Raw genomic sequence first — 27,615 nt, 5'->3', positions numbered from 1 at the left:
AACATGTACGATTCAGAAGGGACATATCAGTTGAGGATGACGTTAACGTGGACCATGCTCCACACGAACCATTATGTGAAAATGGATAAGAAAAGAGTGGCAGAACTCCCTTCGGTGTCTGGAAAGGGGGGAGTCGACCACACACCCAACAATTGGTGGCATTGCTGGTCTGGTGTGAATAATGCAACATTCGGATAAAAGTATTATTTCGCTGTCCCGCCTGGGCTGGGACGTGGGGGTTTTCCCTTAATACTGGGGACTCTACAGTTGTATACGGCTCAAAGAGAAAGACAGGTGCCTTCAATAAAGGTTTGAGAGAAGGCTTTATTGGTATGTAAGTCTTCTTCATGTAACCCAAAGTAAACGGTTAAACAAAACAAAGGAGTCTTCTTCTTTGGTCTTCGGGGAGAACAGTCGTCCTGGGGTGCGGTCCTGCTCCGGGCGTTTTCTTTCTGGTTCCGCTCCGGTACCGGCAAGGAAAGGAAACGACTGTCAGGATACATACATTGCAGAACTAGTAAAGGGGTCGGGGAGTGAGGGATGAACAGATCGTGCACTTTACTCTACCCAGGGCTGGGGAAGTGCTCGTGCAGGGATAGTACGGGAGGGAAGTCTAAGCGGCTAGGCGAGACAGGGGATCGGTCACTGGTGTTTCCTCCTCCCGACCCAGCCCGCTACCCGGCCCCGTACCTCTTGGAGCCACGCTCCTCCCGTGGGAACGTGGCAGGGCGGCTCGTGGAAACGTTGGCCTCCTGGCTTGTCGTTCTCAGGGGTCTCGGCTCTCCGATACGGTTCCGCGGCTTCCTCCAGGTTCTCCGCTCTGCTCACCACGCCCTCCATCTCCATTCCAGGTGTGCCGGCTTTTGACGCCCTGGCGTCCTCAGGGGGCGGGGCCTCGGCACCTGACTCGAGGATCTTAAAGGGGCCGTCGTCCTTGCATTCCGGAAACCAAACCGAGGTATCCTCTTCTGTCCAGACTGCCGGTGGCTGCTGTGGGGACAAGGAGCATGGTAAAAGGGGTGTGGCCATCCACCAGTCCTCCGTGGTCTGAGGGTCCTGCTCCCCTGCCCCGTCACATTCGCATAGCAAGACGATAGGATAACTCGTGAGGAGGCAGGTCACTAAATGTGTGCTCTACTGTAACATTAGAAAACATATGTACATGTGAAATAGGAAAACATAAATGTAACGCATAACTTATGCATGTAACCATAAGACTGAGGAACAATAAAAAGAATAGAACGATAATACATCTCTTGGAGTTTTGACTAACTCTCTCACTGTGTGGGTCTATCTCATACATGTCAGGAACCTGTCTAACCGTTTCACCCGAGAGGGACTTAGACAATTAAACTGGCTGACTTACTAGACCTCAACTTCGATTTATACTCCTGCTGCGGAGTTTTCTCTTACAGGGTAATTTTAGATTCATTTTCGGGGCAGTCCTTGAGAACGGGGCAGTCCTTGAGAAATGTCTTAGGTTTAAGTCCATGGAATTTCTTGACGTGGCTCACGTGTAGCCACCCTTTACGGTTCTCCACCTTCACTGCTGTCCGGGTGGTGAGGAGGACGAGACGGGGCTGCTTCCAGCGGGGCTCCAGCGGACTTGAACGATCAAAGTTCCTTATAAGGACCATATCACCCGGAACGACCTCATGCGGTTTCACCTCCGTGTTGTCTGGAAATGCAGCGGCAACCTGTGAACGACAAGATTGTAGTGCAGACATCAAGGAGGCAAGGTAATCTGTCAACATATTACTGTCAATATCGGTAATGGTACGGGGTCTAGGTGTACCCCACATGTTAGGGGGACGTCCAAACACTATCTCGTAGGGAGATAGACCTGAGCAGGAGTGAGCGACCATTCTCATATAAAAGAGGGCAACTGGCAGGGCTACTATCCAATCTACACCTTTTTCTGCACATACTTTGGCGATGCGGATCTTCAAAGTCTGGTTATGTCTCTCTACGAGACCGGCTGCTTCAGGATGACGTACACAATGGAACTTCCACTGGTACCCTAACAGAAGGGAAACTTGTTTCATGAGCTCGGATGAGAATGGCTGGCCGTTATCTGAATACACGACCCTAGGTAATCCATAGCGGGGAAAATACTCACGAACCAACTGCCTGGCAGTGGTCGCAGCTGTGTAATCTGGAACTGGATATGCTTCTGTCCACCTGGACAAAGGGCATACAACTACGAGGACATACTTGAAACCTCGGCATCGCTCCATCTGAATATAATCCATCTGGAGGACTTCAAAAGGGTGGTCAGGAGGATGGAATCCACCTTGTTCCACCGGGACACTTTTACCTGGATTGAACTGACAACATATCATACAGGTACGGACTTTCTGCTTGGCTGCTGCTCGTAAATGCTTGTTGAACCAAAGGTTCTGGATGCTGTCTAACATGGCTTTTTCTCCTAAATGTGCTGGACTATGTGCGGTGTTAATAATGACTTGAACCATAGAGTCGGGGAGAAACCATGTGGCTTTTCCCTTCGTCAACCATCCTTGATCTGTCTGGACCCCTCCTTGTTCGGACCATTTCTTGATTTCATCGGGAGTAGCATGTAACTGTATGTCTATGACATCTTGTGTTGGGTCCTTAACTGTCATACAAGTAATCTGATCTGGAATGTTTGTCTGTGTCGTGTTAACTGAAATGTCTGGAGTCTGAGCTGTAAGCTTGGCTGTTCGATCTGCGAGATTGTTACCTTGGGAAATGATATCAGTGACTTTCGTATGTGCCTTGCACTTCATGATAGCGATAGCTGTCGGTAAATGTATTGCATCTAATAGAGCTTGAATGAGGAGACCATGCTGAATCTTGGTTCCATGAGAAGTCATGAAACCTCTCTCCTGCCAGAGCACTCCAAAGTCGTGTACGACTCCGAATGCGTAACGTGAATCTGTGTATATGTTTACTTTCAGGTTCTTGGCACGTATGCAGGCTTGGGTCAGAGCGACTAGCTCTGCTGCTTGAGCAGACAGGGTGTCTATACGATGTGTTTCTATAACTTCGGTTTCAGTAGTCACTGCATACGCGGCTACTAGTTCTCCTGTACTTGTTCTCATACATGAACCATCCACATAAAGTGTCAGGTCGGGATCAGGTAATGCAATGTCTGTCAAGTCTTGTCTTGGCTTTGTCATGGTGTTAACAACTTCCACACAGTCATGTGTGGCAGGATTTGAAATAACTGACGGTAACAGTGTAGCTGGATTTAAAATGTTGCAGCGTCTGATTTCTATGTGTGGCTGAAACAGTGTCAGTTCATAACCTGTTAAACGTGCAATTGTCAAGTGCTGAGTCTGTGTTCGGTTTAAAAGAACTTCCACAGAGTGTGGAACTTGTACTGTCAGGGAGTGTCCTAACACTATGGAATCACTTTGTCTGATAGCTAGAGCTGTGGCTGCAACTGACTTGAGGCACGCAGGCAGAGCCTGGGCCACTGGATCTAATGTGCTAGAAAAATAAGCACAGGGCTTGTATTGTCCTGCTTGATCTTGTGTGAGAACAGATAATGCAGTACCATCGCGTTCTGTAACAAAAAGTGTAAAAGGCTTACTGTAGTTCGGTGTTGCAAGAACAGGTGCATTACATAAAGCTTTCTTTAACTCATTAAAAACAAGTGTATGTTCCTGGGTCCAAGGGAGGACAGTCGATACGGCTGCCTCCTGTGTCGTTAACTGTATCAGTGGCTTGGCTAGAAATGCATACTGAGGAATCCATTGTCTGCAGTAAGAAGTGAGGCCGATAAAAGCTCGTACCTCCTTCTGTGTCTTGGGCTGTGGAAGACGTGCTATTAACTGGATACGGTCAGGTGTCAACTGCCTACCCCTCTTGGACAGTAAGTGTCCTAAGTAGACCGCTTGCTGGACACAGAATTGCAATTTGGAAGGGGACACCTTGTGCCCCATCTCGGCCAGAAAATACAGAACTGTAAGTGACGCACGCTCGCAGTCATGTTCAGAACGGGCTGTGATCAGTAGATCATCGACATACTGGAGCAGGGCAGTGTCAGTTGGCATGTGAATATTGTCTAGTTGTCTCTTAAGTGCTTGACTGTAAATGCTAGGACTTTCTGTGAAACCTTGAGGTGCTCGTGTGAATTTATAGCTTCTTCCATTTAAACAGAAACCGAAAAGGAACTGGCTGTCTGGATGAATGGGGACACTGAAAAATGCGTTCTTGAGATCGATAACTGTAAAGAACGTGGCTTCAGAATCAATGGCTGTCAATAGTGAGGAAATATCTGGGACTACTGGGTACTGTGGTATAATACATTTATTAAGTTCTCGAAGGTCAATCACTAATCGATAAACTGGAGGTGCAATTGGATCAGTACGTTTCAGAACTGGAATGATAGGAGAATTACATACATTGGAGTCAGTTTCTACAACCACTCCTTGAACAATAAGTTCGTCAATAATTTTGGATAAGGCTGCTACAGCCTCAGGTGGCAATCTGTACTGTCTGATTCGTGGTAAAACAACACCTTGCTTCAGAGTCACACGATGGGGTGTGATATGCATACAACCTACATCAGTTTGGACCTTGCGCCCATAAATGCTGTGGTACATTCAATAATCTTGGATCAAAATCGCGTAATACATAATGACCTTTAAAATCACGCAAAAACAGACGGACCCCTTCTGGGGAGCAGCATATTACTGCTCCTAATTCTTTTAGTGTCTTAATGCCTAACACATTTTCTGGGCAAGATTTCGTGAGTAACAGATCTGTAGTTCGGGACAATGGACCAACTTCTAGAGTAACTGGTTTCGATATTTCATTAACAATAGGCTTTCCTGAAAATCCAAGGGAAACATTTCTAGAGCCTGAGAGCGGAGCCCCTGGAACCTCGTCATGACTGATGGTAGTCCTACTTGCCCCTGTATCAATCAGAAACTTTCTGTCTTTCCCCAATACTTGTACATAGGGACCCTCTTGATCTACAGGTATCTCGATGAGAGGCAAGCCTACCTCCCTCTCTAGGCTGTTTCATGAATACGGCTGATAATCTGGATACTCTGACTGTGCGTACTGGTACATCTGCTGTGTAACATGCTGTGTTGCAGCTATAGGCTGCGGTACTGTAACTGACTGTTGTGCATTCTGTGGTGGCTGGGAAGTCTGTGAAACTTGTTCTTGTCTAGGCGGACGTGGTCTTTCTTTCGTTTTACCAGTAGCTATGTTGTGTTTCAGAACTGCACACTCGTTTATAAAATGACCTGGCTGTTTACAGTAATTGCAAGTCCCTTTAACGGGAGCTGCAGGATGACTGGCTTGATTCGGACCCCTCTTCTGACTGTCTTGTGGAACAGATTGTGCAACTAATACTTTCATTTTCGTGTCTTTCATACGTCTCCTTTCGTGTTCCTGCTCTTCCCTGATTCTGTTCTGGTGGTACTGGAGCATCTGGAGCATCTGTGACGGAGAATTAGCTTGCCAGGTACTTTCGACTTTCAGGACTCGATTCTTAACTTGTGGACTTGAATTCTCGACTAGTTTGGTAACAAAAAGATGAGGATACGATTCACTACTTGTTTTCAGACCACTATTAATAATAAAACATTTCTCAAATCTAGAATAAAAATCACTAGTATCTTCGTCTTGTTTCTGTTTACAGGCTGAGATGGCATCCCAATCTTCCTTTTTCGTGGCTAGTAATCTTGGCAAAACTTGTATCAATAACTCGGGCAATTCTTTAGCTTTATCCCCAAGACCGGTACCTGGTACTCGTGAATTATCTTCAGCTTCTAGAGCTGTCCAATCTATCTTTTTCTCTCCCACCTCCCATTCTTTTTCCTTGAGTTTTTCATATATGCCCGCAGGCAACAGGACCTTTAACATTTTAATGATATCAGGATACGTGTATTCTCCCATACGGAGCATGTCTTTTAATTCACGGTGGAACCCTGCTGGATCTTTATCATGACAGGGAATTAACTTTTTCATCTCTAAGAGTTCCATTTTTGTAATAGGGGTGTAAACAAATACTCGTTCTAGACCACCACCCTCTTTTTTGACTGGATGTACTTCTCGTAACGGATTCTGTCTGTCTATGTAGAATGATTTACTTTCTGGGGGTGAGACGTGAACAAAATGTGGATTCAGAAACGTTCGGTATTTGTGGCGCTGTTCTAAAATGACACTAATTAAATCGATACCTAGACCTTTCCATCTGTACTGGAGTAACTCGTTTAATACATCATGTAAAGGACCTGGATCAGAATGTTGTTCCTCATACAGTGTAATGAGGTGCTGGATGATATACATACCCACCAGACGTTGCTCGGCTGGGGGCAGTTTCAGAAACGTTTGGGCCACTATTTCGTCTGGAAAAGTGGTAGAATCAGTAGTCCATCGGACTGCTGATCGGGCTAGTTCTTGTTCATGCATTGTACTAAGCTCGCTATACCCTATTCGTGATTTCAGGATGTGATCGGTAGCTTGGAATACTTGCTCAAGAGAACACTGTTCCGGTACTGGAGGAGGAAAAGCTTTCTTGTAATCTAGGCGTGAATGTCGGTCGGAAAGTCTAGTTCTACCTACATACGCTATTCTGTTGGGATTCTTGTTGTCTACCTCTTCAGTAGAAGAGTCATACTCTTTCTCGGTTGCTTGTTTTGCTTCTCGTTTCTCGTGTATAGTTATGATTTCCCTACGAATCTTCTTGTACATACTCTCTATACAATTTTGTGTCTTGTGTTTTCCCTCGGCTATATTGTCACTCCACCTAGTCAGGACTTTCATTTCTTCTTGATCTTTTTCTGGATAATCTTGCTCTCTTATTAAACAGTTAATCAAAAACTTTAAAATCATGAGCTGAGTCTCGACTTTTCTTTGAACCATGGCTTCGTGAATACTTTCTGGATTCACTCCTGTACGGATAAAACGATATATTCTGTCTAGATGTTCTCCCATATCGGGCAGGGTGTCCTAATAGCCGGCAACCCGTCTTAAACGTAATGAATATATGACCATGTGATCATCGCCTGGAACTGGATCATAACGACATTCAGTAAGTGCTCGCTTGATATCTCCGTATGTAGTCACTTTTGGCATACGCTGTAACGCTAGTTCATGTAGCGTCAGACGTCTGGGTTGAGGCGGGGTACGAGGAGAACTTCCCCCCGCGGCTCCTAAACTAGAATCGTCGGTGTATACTGTACGTGCTGGTAGTGTGACTGGCAAAGCGGGTACATGTACTGTGGGCTGGGCCGGGGGTGCTGTAACAGGTGCTGTAACATTAACTGGACCCACGGGACCAGCGGCTGGGGGAGCAGGAATTATATTATTAACGGGAGCAGGCGGAATAGGATTTGCATATTCTGGGACTGTATCGTCCAAATAGGACGAAAGAAAGATATCAGCTGCGGTCGGTTTATGACGTAGCTTAATCGGGACCAATGGCGGCGGGAAATTACAGGGTGCTTCCGGGGTTGCTTTTGTCAAGCCCTCGGCAAGAAGAGGATACATACCTTTAATAAGGGCATTTCTCTGTCTGTCTGACTGTTCTGCTCTAACTCGTTCACCTTCTTCGATTAATTCCCTTTCTTGGGCTTTTTCTGCGGATTCCCTACTTAATTCTGTTTTTCTGAATTCTTTTTCGGTTCTTTTATGAGATTCTTTGCGCCATAACTCGATGGCATCTTTCTGGGACTGTCTGGCTTTCTTTTTCCATAATGCTTCTTCTACTCGCATGATGCACTCGGCATCCCATGTACCTGATACGGGCCATCTATATTTCTCTTCTAGTTCCTTTGTATAGTCCGCCCATAAGTCTAGATATATTATGGCATCTAAGCCATGCTTGTGATACATAAAATGTCCTGGACTGTCCCTAGGAGGGACAGGAACTGCTTCTTCGAGTAACCCTTTTCTGGTCTTTAACTGACGTAATTTCGAGAATAGAGGCATTTCCGGAATACACTTGAAACACAATACACGATAATCACAGTAAAAAAACAGCGAACAAAGCACTCATACCACGACATAAAAATACATGAATAACAATTCGAACAGAATACTACCTGATACACTGAAAACAGAACACATGAATTTCTCGAGAACGACACTTACTAGAATTACTGGATGCACTGCTAAAACAGTACAGAACATACCGGTCCCATAAAGAGACACGTCGGACCCGTATCCACCTAGGTGAATACTTCGTACTGGATCTGTGTACCCAAACCCATCGGACCAGGACCAACTAATGATCCTGTCTAGATACTTCCCCCGCGACGGTACTCACCGGGAAGCAGAAACTGGAAGGCCTCGGACTGGACTGGACTGCTACGACGTCGGACTACGAACTTCGGACTTCAGGAACAGGTGGGCCTCCGGATACCTCGGACCTTGCTCTCTCGGCTTGGGCTCTGGTCGGGACGAACCGCATTCCACACCGCTTCGTCTGGATGTCGGACCGCAGTCTCCATCTCCTCCGTGGGCCTGAGGGAGACTTGAAGCAGAAATATCTGCACGTGCACGGTATTGTTCCGTCACGGCTGCAGAGGGTCAGGGGACCGGCGTTGCATCGCCAGCGCGTGAGGAAGGGGCTCGTCCCTATTCGGGCGCCATTATGTGGTATATAAATAAATAATACCGGGACTATTTTTGAATTACATTAACAATAACAGATAGCTCAATAAATAAGAGGCAGGATCCGATGTGTCCGAGTCAGAAGGATTTATTCAGGCAAAAGGGAAGGGACTGGAACGGGACAGCCTGAAATAAAATAAGAAGGAAGGCAGCTGCACCATTTCATCGACAGTGCAGCATATATATAGTAATACATTACATTACATTACATACAGTAGGCGTAACTTATGACAAACGTAAGATAAGAAGGCATGGGTGGAAAAAGAAGGCGTGCACTGGGCGTGCACTGAGACATGTGATGTGAAACGTCATAGAAGTGTGTGAATGGGGCGGAAACATGGAGGGGGCTACCTGAGCAGCTGGGACCTTTAACCTAGTGGTGCGCGCAAAACGGGCAATGACGTGTTACCAGGGAGAACTGGGGGCTATGACTTCTGCACTAGAAGAGGAGACTAAAGTCTGCGGTGTCAGGACGACATGTACCTATATCATATCTGGTATCTGGTGTTTGGAGTACATGTTGATAGAATCCAAAAGTTATCGGGGCAAAGGCTACTTGACACTAAGACTGGTGCATGCATTATTCTACATGTATTGCGTGAACTAGGAATATTCTATGAATATTAATACAGTATTTCTCTTACATGGAGACAGAAAGACTAGACCATAGCTAGAACTGTTGATGCGGTTCAGTAGCTTAGGAATGCAGAGAAGGAGGGCTGGACTGATAACTAGAAGCATAACATACTCTTGGCAGACAGGCAGGCAGAGCCAGGCCGGGCCGGGCACCGCGCGGCAGGAAGTGAGTGAAGGGTCAGGGATGCAGGTGGGGGCTGCATCGCTCCTCGAAGAGGGTTCAGGAGACTGGAGCTTGAATCTGGTGTCCGGGCCCTTTTGAGGCCTAGAAAACGGGGACAATTCAATGAATTAACGTGCACACTGTAAAACGTGGCAACATAGGCCTAATACTCGTTGCTTTCACGAGAACTGGATACTGGCATACTAGAGTTGGACACAACTATAATTGCGTCTTTAATCGATCATAGGGGGATACATGCATATCGATCATGCACATATAACATAGGATGGGGAACACGTAGGCACATATAACATGGCAAAATTTACTTTTCCACATGCCCGTTGTGAATTTCAGTCGGAACAAGGCTAGTTCCAACTCTGCCTCAAAGCAGATGTCAACACCTTGGGAGGTGGGCAAGTACATTTGTTGTAATTTGGCATATTGTTCAAAGTGGACTCACTGGAGAAATACTGTGTGGCACTACGAGACCCAGAAGGCTAGGAGAGTGGCCACGCCCACTCGGGCAGGTCTTGGATTTATCTTGTGCACATGAATTACGGCTTTGACATTATTTGCCTGACAGCCACTGAGGAAGGGAAGAAAATTTCCTGAAACGCGTTTGGCATAATGAAGGTTTTTCGTTCCTGTTGGGAGCCTGTTTGCAAGCTGCTCGTTTGAAAATAAAAGTGAATTGTTGCACTGCCGGAGGTTTCTCTCTTTTCGGGGCTAACTTGTGTGTGTAATATATATATATATATATATATATCCATGCAGTACGTCATACACCACAGAAACGTACTGCCAAGTTACCAAATGACGAAGAGTCGACCCAAAGGTTGCTGGTGCAAAGCGTGGTTTATTCAATTAATGCCAGCGCTGCCGCCATGACGCGTTTCGCCTCCAAGGAGGCTTGATTTATATATATATATTTCACAAAAAAAACTTTCGACTGGGGAGCCCATGACTCTGCAGGGCGGCCTCTTCACTTGGGCACGGAGAAGCCCGGCTAAATTTTCTTGGCAAGAAACATCACACAAGAGTCCCACTTGAGGAGACAGCATGCATTTAATCAGGCAGAGTGAACAGCAATTCCAGCGTCCCAACTAGTTTCGGCTCACAAGCCTTGTTCACGGGCAGGAGTAACAACATAATGTCTGTGTTCACGCATATTTATGACGTGTGTAGGTCACCTGACTGTTCTTGGACTACTGCACCCATAATGCACCATACTGCACAGGTAAGTGATAGGAAAAATCCATCTGTTATAGCTGTAAGCACAATGTACTAATCAGCGTCCAAACATCGTTTTTTTACGGTATAATGTCTCACGTTTTCCATACAAGATTGTAGTTTGGAAGATTGGCATGCCCTATTGGCTATCCAACCTGTAAGGTTTCCATGACTGGAGTAAGCAACGTTCCATGAGGCTGTACAATTTGTCTAATATAGTGATGCTTGAGGTTACAAGAGTTGTGCATTTTTACTCCACAACTTGCCCCTGCCAGGGGAATTATCTTAAATAAATGGGATTGAGAATGCACTTTGAAAGGGTAGGATAGAAAAATGAAAGGTGATGAAATCTAGATTCCTAGATAGATGCTATGGTAAAGACCAGGCAGAGTGAAATGTTAAATGTTTTGAACTGCTTGTATCACCTAGATCTTTATTGACATTTGTAACGGATTTTGTGCTGAAAAATGCACCATTTTGCCAGAAATTATCCAAGGTGGTGGAACCCACACCATTCCTTGGGACTATTATGCTTGCTTAGCACTAATAACTGAATAGTTCAATACTTTTGTTTCACAGCGCATAACGTTTTAGCAAACATTGTTGTTTAAAGTGCTCTATTTGCCCTGTTCTTTCAAATCTTTCCAAGAGCGGTGTCCAACCCCCTGAACATTCCTTGAGGAAGGTATGTTTTCTTGCTTTGCTCGCCTTCTCAAATTCTCTTGCTGGCGTACGTGCGCTTTTATAAATAATTTTAAATTCAAATTCTTAATCGCCACTGACCTATCATGTTATATTTTGCTCAATTCAATTGACCAGAGGGTTACTGCATCTTTTTTTATGGATATGTAAGGAGTTAATCTGTTACGCGAACAAGCAGAACATTGCCCCCCCCAACCCTCCCTTCAACAACTTACTGTAGGGAAGGTGTAAACAATGAAGTGTTGGTCAGAGCCCGTGCAGGCAGGTTGCAGTGCTAGGGCCTATGGTTTGCCTGCATCAGTGGGGAGTGTGGGCTATGCCACACATGGCATTGGGTGATTGCTTGCTACAAAAAGTATGGTTACCTCAAGTACCCCATCAGGTTCTGAAGTTAATGGAGGCCCACATAGCAATAACGTAAACATATAACCTTAAAAATGGCAATTCCATAATTTGTTCATCCAAACAACAAGAAGTCTAACCTCAGGAATCATTGCCAACCTTCTACAAAATCCAGGTAGACAGATGGCTGGCGACTGATGACAACTTGGGGACATAGTGCAAGTCACTGGAGACCAGGGATCCTTTGTTTGCCCTGCTTTTCTCGTAGGCTTTATAATGGGGCTAGGCAGCCAAATAATGGCCCAGTTTTGCTTTTATCCCACAAATAGTGCCCAGAAGTTCAGGTGCCTCTATCCTAATTTGTACTAATCGCAGAAGACATTATCTGGTAGGGGACACCAACAGGTATGGGAGCACCTGCAACTGTCCAAGGTGTCACAGGTAGCCAGGGGTAACTGGTCAGATTGGGAGGGACGCACCGTTAGCTGGAGAAAAGTCCTCAGGTACAAGGGCTAAACATTGATTCAAACAATCCTTGAATCAGCTCACCGACCTCTTGCTTGCTGAATTGGACCCCACGTCTAGCTATTGAAGACCAGCTGTCTCCAGATTCCTCTGAGCCAATAAAAATGTAGATAGTTTCACTACATCAGACTACATCAGACTACGTCTGTCAGTAAAACTTTATTTAATCTATAAGCCATAAAAGCACATAGATCAAAATCATACAATAAAGCAGATACATTATGTCATGTGAAATATAATAAACATTAAAACAACAAATACCTCCTTTCTACTAAACAGACTCTAGCAATGGGGTAGATTAAGCAAAACATCAAGAAGTACCAGGTATCTCCCTAACTGGTAGTATTTATTTAAAGAATTGCACAACCTGCTAGTCCTATAACTACGCGTCAAGCTGTAAATCAGTTAATACACAATAAAATAAGTTGACGAACAACTAAAGATTAAAATATATAAATAGTCTAAAAGAAGTTCCTGCATTATTAAATAAGTATTGCACGTCGTGTTCTTTAGCAGTAAATGCAGTTACCGTTTTACAGATCGCCATTTTACAAATATTCATCATTAATGCTCATCTTGTGCCTTACTCTCCACACACCCATCAGAAATCGATAGAGAGCAAAGATCAAAAATCTACTTGTATCGTATCTCAAAATCCTGAGAGCTTCTTCATACTCCTTAGTTCCCAAATTCCGAAAAAGCTGAATAATCCAGCACATTCTATATGCCACATAGTTTGGGAAGAAGAATGTAATATGCTCACTAGTTTCTTTTGTGTCACCACAGGCCGGGCACTGCAGCTCAGTGGCCCGTGGCGTATGTGCCCACTTGACAGTAAAGGCCTGGAGAGGCTGGCCTCCATACCGGAATTGCAAATACAGTCGCCTAGCTAAAAAGCCAAAAAGTCCTCTTGTTTAAAGGAGTCCTTAACTGCAAGAAAGGCATTTGTTGAGGATCCATGCCTCGACTGACTGTTTAAGAGAGTATCTCTATATTGCCGATATCTTGGTACCAACTCAAATGTCGGAGCGCAGGTCTAGAAATACGATGTAAAGGTGTCCCTCTCCTAATGTAACTGTCTTCCAGTACAACATTTGTAAATAGAACTCTTGATCAATTACTCTTGTGGACTATCGAAAGCCCACCTGGAGGGGTGTCTGAATCTCTTTGGCAGTCTGCCAATCCTGTAGTCTACCCAGGATTACTTTACTAAAAAGCTTTTGAGTACTATCCATAGGACTTATTGGCAAATCATGTGAGCCCTTTTTAGTCTCGCTGAGCAAAGGCGCATGCGTTGCTCTGCGAGAGTTAAGTAAGGGCTTTCAAAAATGCTCCCTAAGTCTGCAGGCGGATCGGGTACAGTGCATGTGCGCCGGGCTCGCGCACCATTTGTCCGCCTGCAGCCTTTGGGAGGACTTTTGAAGCCACTTTGATGTTCTCAGTGAGCCGCGCGGCCACTGAGAACATCAAAGCGGCCGCGAAAGTGCTCACCATTTGCCACCCCCTCCCTTATCCCACTTCCTGCAGTCATTCAGCATAACTTTGTCTTACCACCAGATGGATGTTTATTCTGAGTTAATCAAGGCATAGTACACAGCATAATATATCTGAGCGCTTGGCTTTTCTTTCCTGCCTTAAAATCTGTGCACTTTTCGACCATCGAGTTCTTCTGCAGTTCCCACACTAATGAAAAAGTGAATAGTGTTTGCGAATTGCCTCCAGTTTGACAGGAAAAACATTGTGCGCTGAAGCAGTCTCTGAACTGCATCAAACGTTCACAAAAATGAAGAGCCTTGATATTAATATATTTCTGTATATTTCGGGACGTGTGCTGGGGACAATGCACGCAGGTATAAGAAATCTTGTATCACTCGATTTCTCCTGTGATGTTTTTGAGACTGAATTCTTGCCAGTAATATAAACGTGATGCGTTTCGTGAAACATCACTTTCAATGATACATGAAGGCCGCGCTTCTCACCTGTCCTAATAGCACTGCTGACTATCCAAATGCAAATAAGATTTTGACGCTACATGCTTGCTGGTTTTATTCGGTACTGCGTCTGAAGGGCTAACTCTCGCAGCCGTTTCTGGATCTCCGGACCGTATTTTCATGGCATGGTCCCGAGGTGATTATTAATAGGCAAATATGTTAACAGTTGTGTTATGTGCTAGTTCTCTCTTGCTAAAGTTTCAATTTCTTGCCCCCATCAGTCTTCTTGGTGTTGCTCTCGCAGTACGTCTTAAGTGTAATTCTACATTGTTAACAAAGTTTACACATCAGCACCAGCTTTCTTTATTCAGTTTCCAATGAAACTGGCACATGCTTAAAGACTGACGCCATCTAGCGTAATTTGCTAAAATTGCACTTTTAGCAAATTCAATTTCTTGCCCCCATCAGTCCTCTTGGTGCTGCTCTCATAGTACATCTTAAGTGTAATTCTACATCGTTAACAAAGTTTACACATCAGCACCAGCTTTCTTTATTCAGTTTCCCTTGAAACTGGCAGATGTTTAAAGACTGTGGAGAAGTGTGGCTCACTGGTTAGAGGAGGCAGACCTGGAAGCAGAGGTCAGCCTGGGACCAGGGTTCAATTCCCGGCTCGGCAGGGTCTTGAGTCCTAAAATGTCCATGGACTTGACAATTCTCGCTCCGGTGCCTACTCGATTCACGGGTTCACACTCTGCGACTCTGGGCAATAGCTTGCTTAATCTCCACAACGGCCCCTCGCGGCGGGATGCCTGGCTTTCACCTTGCGGATACCCTGCTGGGGTTATCTCACAGGGGAATACCAGGACGGGTTCCCTAAGCAAGCGCTTAGAAACCGCTTGGTGATTTGCGCTATATAAATTCCTGTACATTTACATTTACATTTACATGACTGTCGCCATCTAGCGTAATTTGCTAAAATTGCACTTTTAGCAAATTCACACCCCGTGGACTTTTCAAAACTTCCCGGTGATCGACTGGATGTGAGAGCTATTGGCTTTGTTAATATCTTTTACCCATGCCAGCCAAGAGCACACAATTTAAGCAGGTAACCCGTGATTTATCCTTGTTTTCTGGGTTTCCGAGGCAGAACTGTAAATGTTTTAAACCGAATCCTTTTCCTCCCTGCCCACCCTCAGGAGTGATCTCAATGTGAGCAGCAAGCACCGGTATAATAAATAATTGCTAAATGCTGCAGTCATATGGGAAAATGTAACAGTCCTTGTTTAAAGGGGATCTCAAAAGTGCTACCCAGTCTTTGCTTGCTGGCTACAAGCATGGGTGCACATGCGCGTGCCCGCGCGGCCATCTGCTTTTCCTGCAATCTGCTTTTCCTGCATTCTTTGTTGTCATGGCGCCTCTCACACCTGCCCCTCCCTCCCTCACCACAGAGCAGCCTCAGGCTCAAATTCCTGAATGCCTCACATCCGAGACTTAATTCGGGGGTACACAGAGGGTGGTGTACTACAACAAAAGGCCAGATCACCAGTGGAAAGCGAAGCACTAAGAGGAGCCTGTACCAAAAGGCCTTCCGATTCCACAAGAGAGCTTGCTGTCCTTGGTTCTACAAGTCGTGCCCCTGTGCACAGACAACAATACGAAGTCCTGGTCTCCATCCCGTCCCACAGTGCGAAAACTAGCATGACATGGGCGGTACTGGCACATTGCCCAGGGGTATAAAACGCCCACTTTACATAGGAATCACCCACTCCCTCTCTCTGACACTCAACCACACACACACAGCCACACACACAGCCACACACACAGCCACACACACACACAACAACCACACACACACAACCACACACACAACCACACACACAACCACACACACACAACCACACACACACAACCACACACACCCACCCAACCACACACAACCACAACACACACACACCACACACACAACCACACACATACACACAACCACACACACACACAACCACACACACACACACAGCCACACACACAACCACACACACAGCCACACACACAACCACACACACAACCACACACACAACACACACACACAAACACACGCACAACCACACACATACACAACCACACACACAACCACACCTAACCACACACAACCACACCCAACCACACAGATAAATACACAACCAGACACACACAACCACACACAACCACACACACACACAACCACACACACACAACCACACACACACAACCACACACAAAACAACACACACAACCACACACACAACCACACACACCCCAACCACACACACCACAACCACAACCACCACAACCACACAACCACAACCACACACACACAACCACACTCAACCACACACACAACCACACAACCACACATACAACCACACATACAACCACACATACAACCACACATACAACCACACACACAACCACACACACAACCATACCCACACCCATAACCACACACACACAACCACACACACACAACCACACACACACACAACCACACACACACAACCACACACACACAACCACACACACACAACCACACACACACAAACACACACACAAACACACACAACAACCACACATACACAACCACACACACAACCACACACACACCCACACAAACACACAACCACACACACAGCACACAACCACACACACAACCACACACAACCACACACACAACCACACACACACACAACCACACATACACACAGCCACACACACAACCACACATACAACCACACATACAACCACACACAACCACAACCACACACACAACCACACACACAACCACAACCACACAGAACCACACCCACACACACAACCACACACAGAACCACACCCACACACACAACCACACACAAAACCACACACACAAGCACACACAATCACACAGAACCACACACGCAACCGCGCATACACACAACCACACACACAACCACACACACACACACACACACCCATACACACAACCACACACACGCACAACCACACACACAACCACACACACACACACACCCATACACACAACCACACACACGCACAACCACACACACACACACACACACACAACCACACACACACAACCACACACAACCACACACAACCACACACAACCACACACACACAACCACAAACACATCCACACACACATCCACACACACAACCACACACACAACCACACACAACCACAAACACAACACAGACAACCACACACACAACACAGACAACCACACACACACCACACTCAACCACAAACACAACACAGACAACCACACACACACAATCACACACACAACCACACACACACAATCACACACACATAACCACACACACAAACACACACACATCACACAACCACAACCACACACACAACCACAAAACCACAACCACTCATACAACCACACACACAACCACAAAACCACAACCACACACACACACACACACAACCACACCGTCAGGGCACACTTTCACCAGGCATAAACACCACGAGCCGCCAGTGCACGCTTTAACGCATACACAATTAATTATTGTACCAATCGCAGTATTGCGCACTTTACTTTTAAACATATTTATCTAATGCACAGCATGCCCCCATTGCTACAAAAATAAATACAAACTTTTTTGGCCTACAATTAATAGACTTTTGTTGCAATTGGTGTTGCAATATTTAGCAATGCCAATAGCTCAAACTTAATTAATGCGAGACCTATTGCATTGCAAATGCTTGTTAAAAATGGGGATTAATTCAGCCACTGCTTAAGTGTGAGGAATTGGTGCCCTCTTCAAAATCGCTGTAAATAACATTGCCAAAGTAAGAACTCCAAAGGTTTTTCTCACTCAAGTATAGGTCGCCAGGACATTTTGTGTAGCCCAGAGGTTTTATTGGGGACTATTCCCCTAATTGCCATATGTATTTTTTTCACTGTAATATCCTTGGGCACTTCTTGCCAATATCAGCAAGCACAGAGTAAGCTTACTATTCTCAACATCAAAAGGCTTCTCGTGAGCAGCTGGGCTTGGGAACTTGTGGGGAGTCTTGATAATTTGAAATTTCCTCACATTGCTCTTGCCAGTCAGTTAGGCCTGTGTTGTCTTGTTGGAATCGGGGCACTACTTCCAGATAGTTGAAGTCTAGTTCTTTGTGTAAGTATATAAATCTTCCTCCCTTCCAAGTCAAGCAACAAAGCTTCCCAGATATAAACCCAATCTGGAGAAAGAGCGGCAACCACAGATAGGCTCCATTGATGATCATTCTGTTTCTACTTACACTGCTATGTAAGCCCTCCAGTGAAGCACCTCCACAAAGCCTGTTTTTTATATTGATGATATTTGGGTCATGATCAGGAAAGTTGGGCATCATATATGATCCTTAGAAAGTTCATATTTCTTGAAGGACATTCAATGTATATTTATTGTATAGAATCAAGAGTCCAATACCTGTTTTATTCTCAGTGAAGACGAAGGGTTATTGTTCACTACTTCACCTAATGCATGTTTGTTCAGAGTTTGAAGTCTTTTTTTACAAAATCATAAAACAACGTTGTGATAGCTAAAGTGATATATAAGGTGACTGGGAGGCTATAACTATCTTATAAATCTATTAATTGCTGATAGTTGAAAATATGTTCATGTGTGTAATGCGGTTTCAAATATGTACAGAAAAGACTTGTTGTTTATGGTAGTTAGACTACCCAGTATCCCATTTGTCTGGTTGCAACTCCAGCCCCAGCGATCGTTACAGTACAAACCCGTTTACATTTTTCATAGTCACAGATCTGTGACATTTAGATCGTGAGAGGTACAAAGCAGACTTGTGGCATTTACAGAGCAGGCAATGTTGGCTGGAAAAGTTGTCAGTGCAAACTCAAACTTATCTGCCATGTTTCACAGAACAGGTACCCACTGTATATATATCACAGCGGAGTCACATAAATGTAACCCAAAGCATCTAGTCCTGCAAGGACTCTGTGGCAAAGTTAAGTTACCCTTGGTTTCCCTCTAATGTCTCCTCCTTACTCCTGTCTTTCAGCTGATGACAGAAATCCTGCGTGGAATCCAGGTAATTAAGTTCTACGCTTGGGAAAAGCACTTTACTGCCAAAGTGAAAACCATCCGTGAAAAGGAGCTTAAAATGCTGAGGACCATCAAATACCTGGAAACAGTCTGTGTCTACCTCTCGGAAGCGCTGCCGCTGCTCCTTGCTGTTGTGATGTTCACCGTCTACATAATGCTGGGACACCAGCTCTCTACAGCTACGGTTAGTGTGCAGTCTGCTCATCTGAACAGATTTGCTTTTTATCCATGCAAAGTTTATATTCTTCTGTCACTGTTAAAATACCACAATTCTACACAAGTCAGACTTCCGGATCCCATTTTCCATGCATTGAGTGATTTGTATTACACAGTTAAAAGATTTAAAATGGTGTATGTGATACATAACTAAGGTACCATTGTCTCATGGTCTGTTAAATTATTTTTCACTTGTGATAGGCCAACTGTTTGAGTATTCTGATGTAGGTGACCGTAACCATATAATCATCAGCTTTGCTTATTAAATAGCATGCATCAAATTATTGTTCGCAAAGACAATGCCTGCGAAACGAGTTTCGCTATATTGGGGGGGATTTCATTTTTCACCTAGACGCTATGGATGACCGGGACACAGCAACTCTTATTCTAGGTTCTTTAGGGCTCTCACAAAAAGTTAAGTTACCCACTCACTCAGCCGGACTCATATTGGACGGTCTTTTTACCAACAATGAGCAGATTATCGTAAAGGAGGCACTTCCACTGACTTGGTCTGAACACCACGCCGTTTTATTTGATGTACATCTATTGGAACAACAACCACAACACATTAGGCCAGGGACTTCCAAACAATTTAGAACCTGGAATAGCTTAGACTGCTCTCTCCTTATACAGCAGCTACCTAATACCCAACCAGAACTTTCTTTAGATGCTGAGCAGGCCTCCAAGAGTTATACAGACTAGCTTCAAGACACTTTTTCTAAACTGGTCCCCTTACAAGAAAGTTTCCAAAATAGGAAAACTCCATTTGCCCCATGGTTCTCAGACGCTTTGAGGCTCGGGAAACAGCAATGCAGGAGACAAGAGAGACGTTGTTGTCTGCATTATATTAGCCATAAGAAAACATACTATGTACAGGCTCTGGCGGATTACAAACTCCTCCTTATAAAGGAAAAAAGCAACTATTTCACACAGGAAGTAGAATACGCCCAGGACTCCTCCAAACAACTGTTTCATGTGGTGTCCAACCTTGCGGATTCTTCAGGAAATCACTCAAACACAGTGACTCAAGCGTTTCGTGACTCATTGGCCAGAGCTTTCAGGCAAAAGTAGATCAAATCTACTTAAAATGTAAAGCTTCCTTCTACTAAGAGGCTGTCTGGTGCAGATTTTGATCGAACTGAGACTTTGACTCTCAAGGAATTCTCTCCGGTCACCTCGGAACATGTAGCCGATATGGTGAGCAATGCAAAACCTGGCTCACCGTTCGATCCTTGTCCTCTGTCTGTCTTGAAACATATTCCAGATCTTATAGGTTCCAACTTGGCAAATATTTTTAACACCATGTTTATCACAGGCATTTATCCCACTCAATGGAAGAAGGCTCAAATCGTTGTGTCCATTTATAAAAATGGGGCAGACGTCTCGGTCAACCTCCATGATGGTATGCTAGCAATCAGCTCATTGATGTCCAGACATTGCCTCAAATTGAATTCTACTAAGACTGAGGTGTTTTTTTTTTTAAACGTACTCCCTGTTTGGTCCTCTTGCTGGTGGCCAGACAAACTGGGACCTCCGCCCGTCCCAGTGGCCAAGGCAAAAAATGTGGGTGTCATCTTGGATCACAAGTTGACCTACAAATTTCATGTCAATTCTCTGATTCCCTCCTGTTTCTACATTCTTCGAATGGTAAAGAAACTGTTTCCTTTTTTTCCAGCGAAAGCAAGGAGGACAATAATCCCCGCTTTAGTCATGTCCAAGATAGATTATTACAACAGTTTACTGATCAATGTCCAGGAAACGGTTCTAAATAAACTACAGATGGTACAGAACGCAGCTGCAAGGATGCTTTGTGGTACCCCCTAAATTCAATTCTGTATCTGTCAGGAATTTACAAATCGCATCTACCTATGTTCCTAAATTGGTGAATGGTGGAAAGACAATAGTGAAGCCTTGTCGGGTAAATGTTTGGTACCCGTGTATTACTAAATAGATTCCTTTCAACACCATGTAAATAGGTTCAGGTAATAGTGGGTTTTAGGTCCTTCCCAAGATGGCCGCCGCTGTGGCCACTGAAGCCATTTGGAAGTTAGTACGGGAGGGCTAGTTGATGTGTGCCTCGCGCAGCATTCAAACTGCGCACTTCAACTGTTCGGGTTTCTGAGGTAGCAGCTAGAGTTCCACGCTCCGGGTCTGTTTTCATGACAGGAGTTCGTCGAGTTAGTTTAGTCAAATTCTGGAGTCCGCTTAATCGGGCTACTCGCCAAGTGCGTGAACATTTGTCAAAAAATTACTTTTGGGTGAATTCATCGAAGACAGTTTACAGTTCGTGAAGAAAAGTTCTTCCGTCAGCTGCAGTGACTGAGTCTACGTTCTTCTCCATCCGCCGTCGTCGTGGGAGCCAATTCGCCCTGCTGAAGTTCGACAGGGTTTCCTTCACAGAAGGTTCCACAGACTCCTTGACCTCTTGCGGAGAGTTGCGAGAGGAACAGTAAGCCAGCGGCAGTTTCCCCCTTGATCCCCCTTTGCCAGCAAACTATATACTGAGTAACTATTCCCTTCTTGCGCTTTCCCTGCTCCTATCCTTTCCCCTTCTTGCCTCCCTTGTTCCTTTTTGCGCGCTAAAGTCCACTCAGCATTGGGACCCTTGGAGCCGCATGTTTGCTGCAAGACACTAACAGAACCCCAGTTGGGGCAAATACAGAGAGCTTACAGGTAAAGAGAGAGAGAGTGAGAGAGTATTAGTTCATAGTTCGTAGCTCACAGGAAAGGTCACACAGTAACGTTAGTCTCTGTCTCACAGGCATGAAGCTCCCTGAATGTTTCTACACATCCTAATGAAGAGTAGCAATACCTTTGGGAACCACTGGTAGGATAAGATTTGATTATTACATAGAGTGAGAATATTGGTAGGTGGAAGTTGTTGTTTATTCTTTCCCTCCTTGTTCTGTGCATTAGGCATCTACAGTAACCGAAGTTAAGGTCCAGACTGATCTACCCAATCGGTGAAGGTGCCAGAAGTTCTCAAGGTGTCTCTTCTCTGTCCACTTCCCCTTTTCCCTTTCGCTAGTGGATTCGCCCAAGTGGCGGAGTCACTGGTGGGAGGGTGATTGGGTACAGGATCTACTGCCTCTGCGAAGTTTGGAGCCTTCTGACAGTTTGAAGTGCCCAAGTATTCACTTTGCCCAGGCAGTATGGCTGAGGGCTTAAATCTAAAAGACTTGGGAGATATTTTAGTGGGTATTCAGAGAGAGATAGGAGCGGTAAGGGAGGAAAATAAAAGTTTAAAATCAGAATTGGAGGCTTCTCGACAAGAAACTAGAGTGTTGGCTCAGAAGATGGATGGATTAGTAATGGGAAATCCCGTTCAGGTTCCTTCCCCGTCCAACATCAGTCCTGTAAGTCCAGATCCTAAGTCGGTAGCTCAGGTAATCCACTCAGTCTCCCCTTTAATTCCTCTAGCAGCCCCAGAGAGATTTTCGGGGGATCCACAAAAGGCCCAGCTCTTTTTAACTCAATGCTCCCTTCACTTCATGTGCCGCCCAACCCTTTTTCCCGATGCTCAATCTAGAGTAGCATTTATTTTGTCCTATCTCAGTGGGGATGCTGCCAATTGGGCAATGCCCTTGGTGAGCGAAGATGACCCAATCCTTTGTGATTTTGCTAAATTTAAAACTGAGTTTCTCAGAATTTTTGACAGGAGAAGGATTTCTCAGGCCACTGATAATGAGTTGCTGGAATTGCGTCAGGGCTCTAAAGACTTGATATCTTATCTGACGCACATTAACAAGTTAATTGTGGAAACCAACTGGCCAGAAGAGAAACGGGCTGCTTTATTTTATCGAGGTCTGAAAGATGAGATCAAGGACACCTTGGCACAAGTTCCAAATCGGCCCACTGAGTTGTCCGCATTGGTGGATTTAGTTTTGGAATTGGTTTTTCGTAACTCAGAGCGTAAGGGAGAAAAGAGAAAAAATTGGAGGGTAAATTTTCCTCGGTTCGATCGGGCCCGGTTTGAGAAAGGTTCCGGAGGAAGTAATGAAGCTGAACCCATGCAAATTGGAGCAGTCCGTGGGCCATTGAGCAAAGAAGAGAAGGAGCAAAGGCGTTTGAAGAAATTGTGTCTTTATTGTGGGATCTCTGGTCACTTCGTAAAGGAATGCCCTAAGCGCCCAAAAGTACCTTTTAAGGGAAACGAGGTGAGCCATCAGTAGGCGGAGTCGCTCTGGTGGTGCAGGAGAACAAGACGACTCCGGAATCTCATTTAATCCTTAACACTTTACAGTCGTGCATCCCACATGTAATCCTTCACATGACCTTAAAATTCCGTGGACGACAGGTTTCTGGAGTGGCTATCATGTTGGACTCTGGGGCCACAGGAAATTTTTGTGATATAAAGTATGCTCGAAGCATGGGAATCCAAGCCATAAAAAAGGAAAGACCAGAACCTGTGAGAGCCGTCGATGGAACCAATTTATCGTCGGGGCCAATTATCAGTCATACGGAAGAATTGGAGCTGATTCAAGCGGATGGGCATAGAGAAGTGATGCAATTCAACCTAATAGACGCCCCTCAGTTTCAATTGATCTTGGGATTACCTTGGCTGGCTACACACAATCCGACCATTGATTGGGCGAATCAAACAGTCAGTATGCAGTCAAGCTTCTGTCTGGAACATTGTTATGGGCACCAAGAACACTCAGTGGAGTCTTCCCTCGCTTCTTTACTATCTTTTGGAGGTCAGTCAATTTGTGTAATTGATGCAGGAGAAATTCCCCCCGAATATCGGGATTTGGAAATGGTTTTTAGTGAACGGGAAGCAGAGGTGTTACCACCGCATCGTTCTTACGATTGTACGATTGACCTGGTCCCAGGAGCGGTACTGCCTTGCAGTCGGATTTATGCCCTGACTGAAGCTGAAAATAACCATCTCAAGGAGTATCTGGACCGTTATCTGGCCAATGGGTTCATCAGACCCTCCCAGTCTCCAGTATCCTCCCCGTTATTTTTCATCCCAAAGAAGCAAGAAGGAAGTCTGAGAACTTGTATTGACTATCGTGCCTTGAATTTAGTCACAATCAAGAATCGATACCCCCTGCCTTTAATTGCCGTTCTTCTGGACCAACTCAAAGAAGCACAGATTTTCACCAAGCTTGACTTACGAGGAGCATACCACTTGGTGCGGATGAAGGAGGGGCACGAGTGGAAGACGGCCTTTCGTACCAAATTTGGCCTCTTCGAATATTGTGTGATGCCCTTTGGGCTGTGTAACGCACCTGCTGTGTTTCAGCATTTCATAAATGACATTCTGAGTGACTTGATTGACAAGGTGGCTATTGTTTATTTGGATGATATTTTGATCTACTCTCAGAACCCACGAGACCATCCCAAGCATGTCAGAATGGTGTTGGAACGTTTGAGAACACATCATTTATATGTAAAATTGGAAAAGTGTGTTTTTCATGCAACCACAGTGGAGTTTCTAGGATTCGTCCTTTCTCCACATGGAATTACCATGGACCAAGGAAAAGTGCAAGCTGTTAAAGACTGGCCAGTACCACAGAATATCAAGGAGATACAGCGATTTCTGGGATTCGCTAACTTCTATCGGCGCTTCATTCAGAGTTTTTCGCACTTGATCACACCTATCATTCGATTACTAAAGAAAGGGGTGCGGTTCGAGTGGACCAGAGAGGCAGCTCAGGCATTTGGTCACCTCAAAGAAAGATTTGTGTCTGCCCCAATCCTTTTGCATGCCAATCCGGAAGAACCCTTCTTCGTAGAAGCAGATGCGTCAGATCAGGCAATCGGAGGTGTTCTTTCCCAACGACATTCCCAGACTGGTCAGTTGCATCCGGTAGCATATCGCTCCAGAAAATTAAATCCAGCGGAACTGAATTACACGATCGCAGAAAAAGAATTGTTGGCGGTTAAGGATGCCTTTGAGGATTGGAGGCATTATCTGCTGGGAGCTAAGCATACTGTGACCGTGTTTACTGATCACAAGAATCTACAATTCTTGAAATCCGCAAAGACCCTAACTCCTCGACAGCTACGCTGGTCCTTGTACTTTGCAGATTTTGATTTTGTGCTCACTTTTCGCCCTGGAACAAAGAATGGAAAGGCTGATGCACTTTCCCGTTTGAATACTGACGACTGTGAACATCCTGTTGAACCTCAACCTATCATTCCTGAGACTAAGATCATCGGTGTTCTTTCCCTGAGCAACTTTCAAGAAGAGGTGCGGAAAGGGTTATCTCCAGAAGAAATCCAGAAGTGGGTTCAATCGGATGAGGGGAGAGAGTTAAACCAAAGTTTACCCTACTACAAAGGAGCCTTGTATCTCCCGACAACTACTCTTCAACAAAGGGCCTTGCAAAGCTGCCATGATCATCCTTTGGCCGGTCATAAAGGAGTTTCAAGACTATGGATTTAGTTCAGCGCTGTTTTTGGTGGCCTGGGTTGTCCTCTCTTGTCAAGCAATATGTACAGTCTTGTGAATTGTGTGCCAGGGGTAAATCTAGTCGGCAAGCTCCACAAGGGTTTTTGCAACCTCTCCCTACTCCGACCCATCCATGGCATACGGTCTCAATGGATTTGATTGTAGATTTACCAGTTAGTAAAGGATTCGATTCTATCCTGGTGATTGTGGATACTTTCACCAAGATGAGTCACTTTATTGCCATGTCCGGTACCCCTACTGCTCCAGAGTTAGCACAAGCATTTAGCGAGAACATTGTAAAACTACATGGGGTCCCCAAGATAGTGGTTTCAGATCGAGGTCCTCAGTTCATCTCCCGTTTCTGGCAAGCCTATCTTAAGGGTTTGGGGATTGAGAGGAGGTTATCTACCAGCTATCACCCTGAGTCGGATGGACAGACGGAGAGAATTAACCAAGAACTTGAACAGTATCTCCGTTTGTTTCTCCTCGAGAGAGGTTGTGACTGGTCAGATCACTTGTGGATGGCAGAATTTGCTAGTAATAATGCTAAAAGTGTTTCTACAGGTTACTCGCCTTTTTATTTGAATTCTGGGCGCCATCCCAATCCATTCTGCCCTCAGGAAGATTTAGAAGTCCCAGCAGCTCAGACCTTGTTGACAGATATGACCACCTTACATAGATCTGCAGAGGAAAATTTGATAAAAGCTAAACAAGTTTACAAGAAAAGTGCAGACAGACATAGAAAGCCCGCTCCGCAATATCAAGTAGGAGATCAGGTGTGGCTCTCTACAAAGAACCTCCATTTAAAAGGGAATAGGAAATTCCAACCAAGATTTGTGGGTCCCTATTCAGTTGAGCAGGTTTTGGGTCCTGTAACAGTGAGATTAAAATTACCAGCTAAGTTGGGGATCCATCCAGTCTTCCACGTCTCTGTATTAAAAAAGACTAAACCCCACATGAGGTTGGGTAAACCACCTGAACCCCTCGTTATTTCTGGTCACCCTGAGTACGAGGTTCATGACATTCTAGACTCTAAAATCAAGAAAGGTAGGCTATTTTATCTGGTGGATTGGAAGGGGTACAGTCCTGAGGAAAGGTCGTGGGAACCTGCATCTCAAATTCATGCTCCACAACTCCTTAAGAGATTCCATGCACGGAAACCTCTCAAACCTGGACCGATGAATCGGTCTTTGAGAGGGGGTACTGTCAGGAATTTACAAATCGCATCTATCTATGTTCCTAAATTGGTGAATGGTGGAAGGACAATAGTGAAGCCTTGTCGGGTAAATGTTTGGTACCCGTGTATTACTAAATAGATTCCTTTCAACACCATGTAAATAGGTTCAGGTAATAGTGGGTTTTAGGTCCTTCCCAAGATGGCCGCCGCTGTGGCCACTGAAGCCATTTGGAAGTTAGTACGGGAGGGCTAGTTGATGTGTGCCTCGCGCAGCATTCAAACTGCGCACTTCAACTGTTCGGGTTTCTGAGGTAGCAGCTAGAGTTCCACGCTCCGTGTCTGTTTTCATGACAGGAGTTCGTCGAGTTAGTTTAGTCAAATTCTTGAGTCCGCTTAATCGGGCTACTCGCCAAGTGCGTGAACATTTGTCAAAAAATTACTTTTGGGTGAATTCATCGAAGACAGTTTACAGTTCGTGAAGAAAAGTTCTTCCGTCAGCTGCAGTGACTGAGTCTACGTTCTTCTCCATCCGCCGTCGTCGTGGGAGCCAATTCGCCCTGCTGAAGTTCGA

General features: G+C 45.1%; 1 protein-coding gene across 4 annotated transcripts in view; it reads left to right on the top strand.

Annotated features, from left to right (window-relative positions):
- The window catches only part of LOC144762270 (ATP-binding cassette sub-family C member 10-like), a 1,124,497-nt gene that overhangs the window by 580,097 nt on the left and 516,785 nt on the right, over positions 1 to 27,615 (top strand). For all 4 annotated transcript variants that reach the window (XM_078647414.1, XM_078647412.1, XM_078647413.1 and 1 more), the window contains one exon: positions 19,208 to 19,435. In XM_078647414.1, coding sequence (XP_078503540.1) covers positions 19,208 to 19,435 — 228 coding nt within the window. The remainder of the gene's footprint in view (positions 1 to 19,207; positions 19,436 to 27,615) is intronic.

The sequence above is a fragment of the Lissotriton helveticus genome, chromosome 6 (assembly GCF_964261635.1).
Source record: "Lissotriton helveticus chromosome 6, aLisHel1.1, whole genome shotgun sequence".
NCBI lineage: Eukaryota > Metazoa > Chordata > Amphibia > Caudata > Salamandridae > Lissotriton > Lissotriton helveticus.
This window is presented reverse-complemented; position numbering and strand designations above follow the sequence as displayed.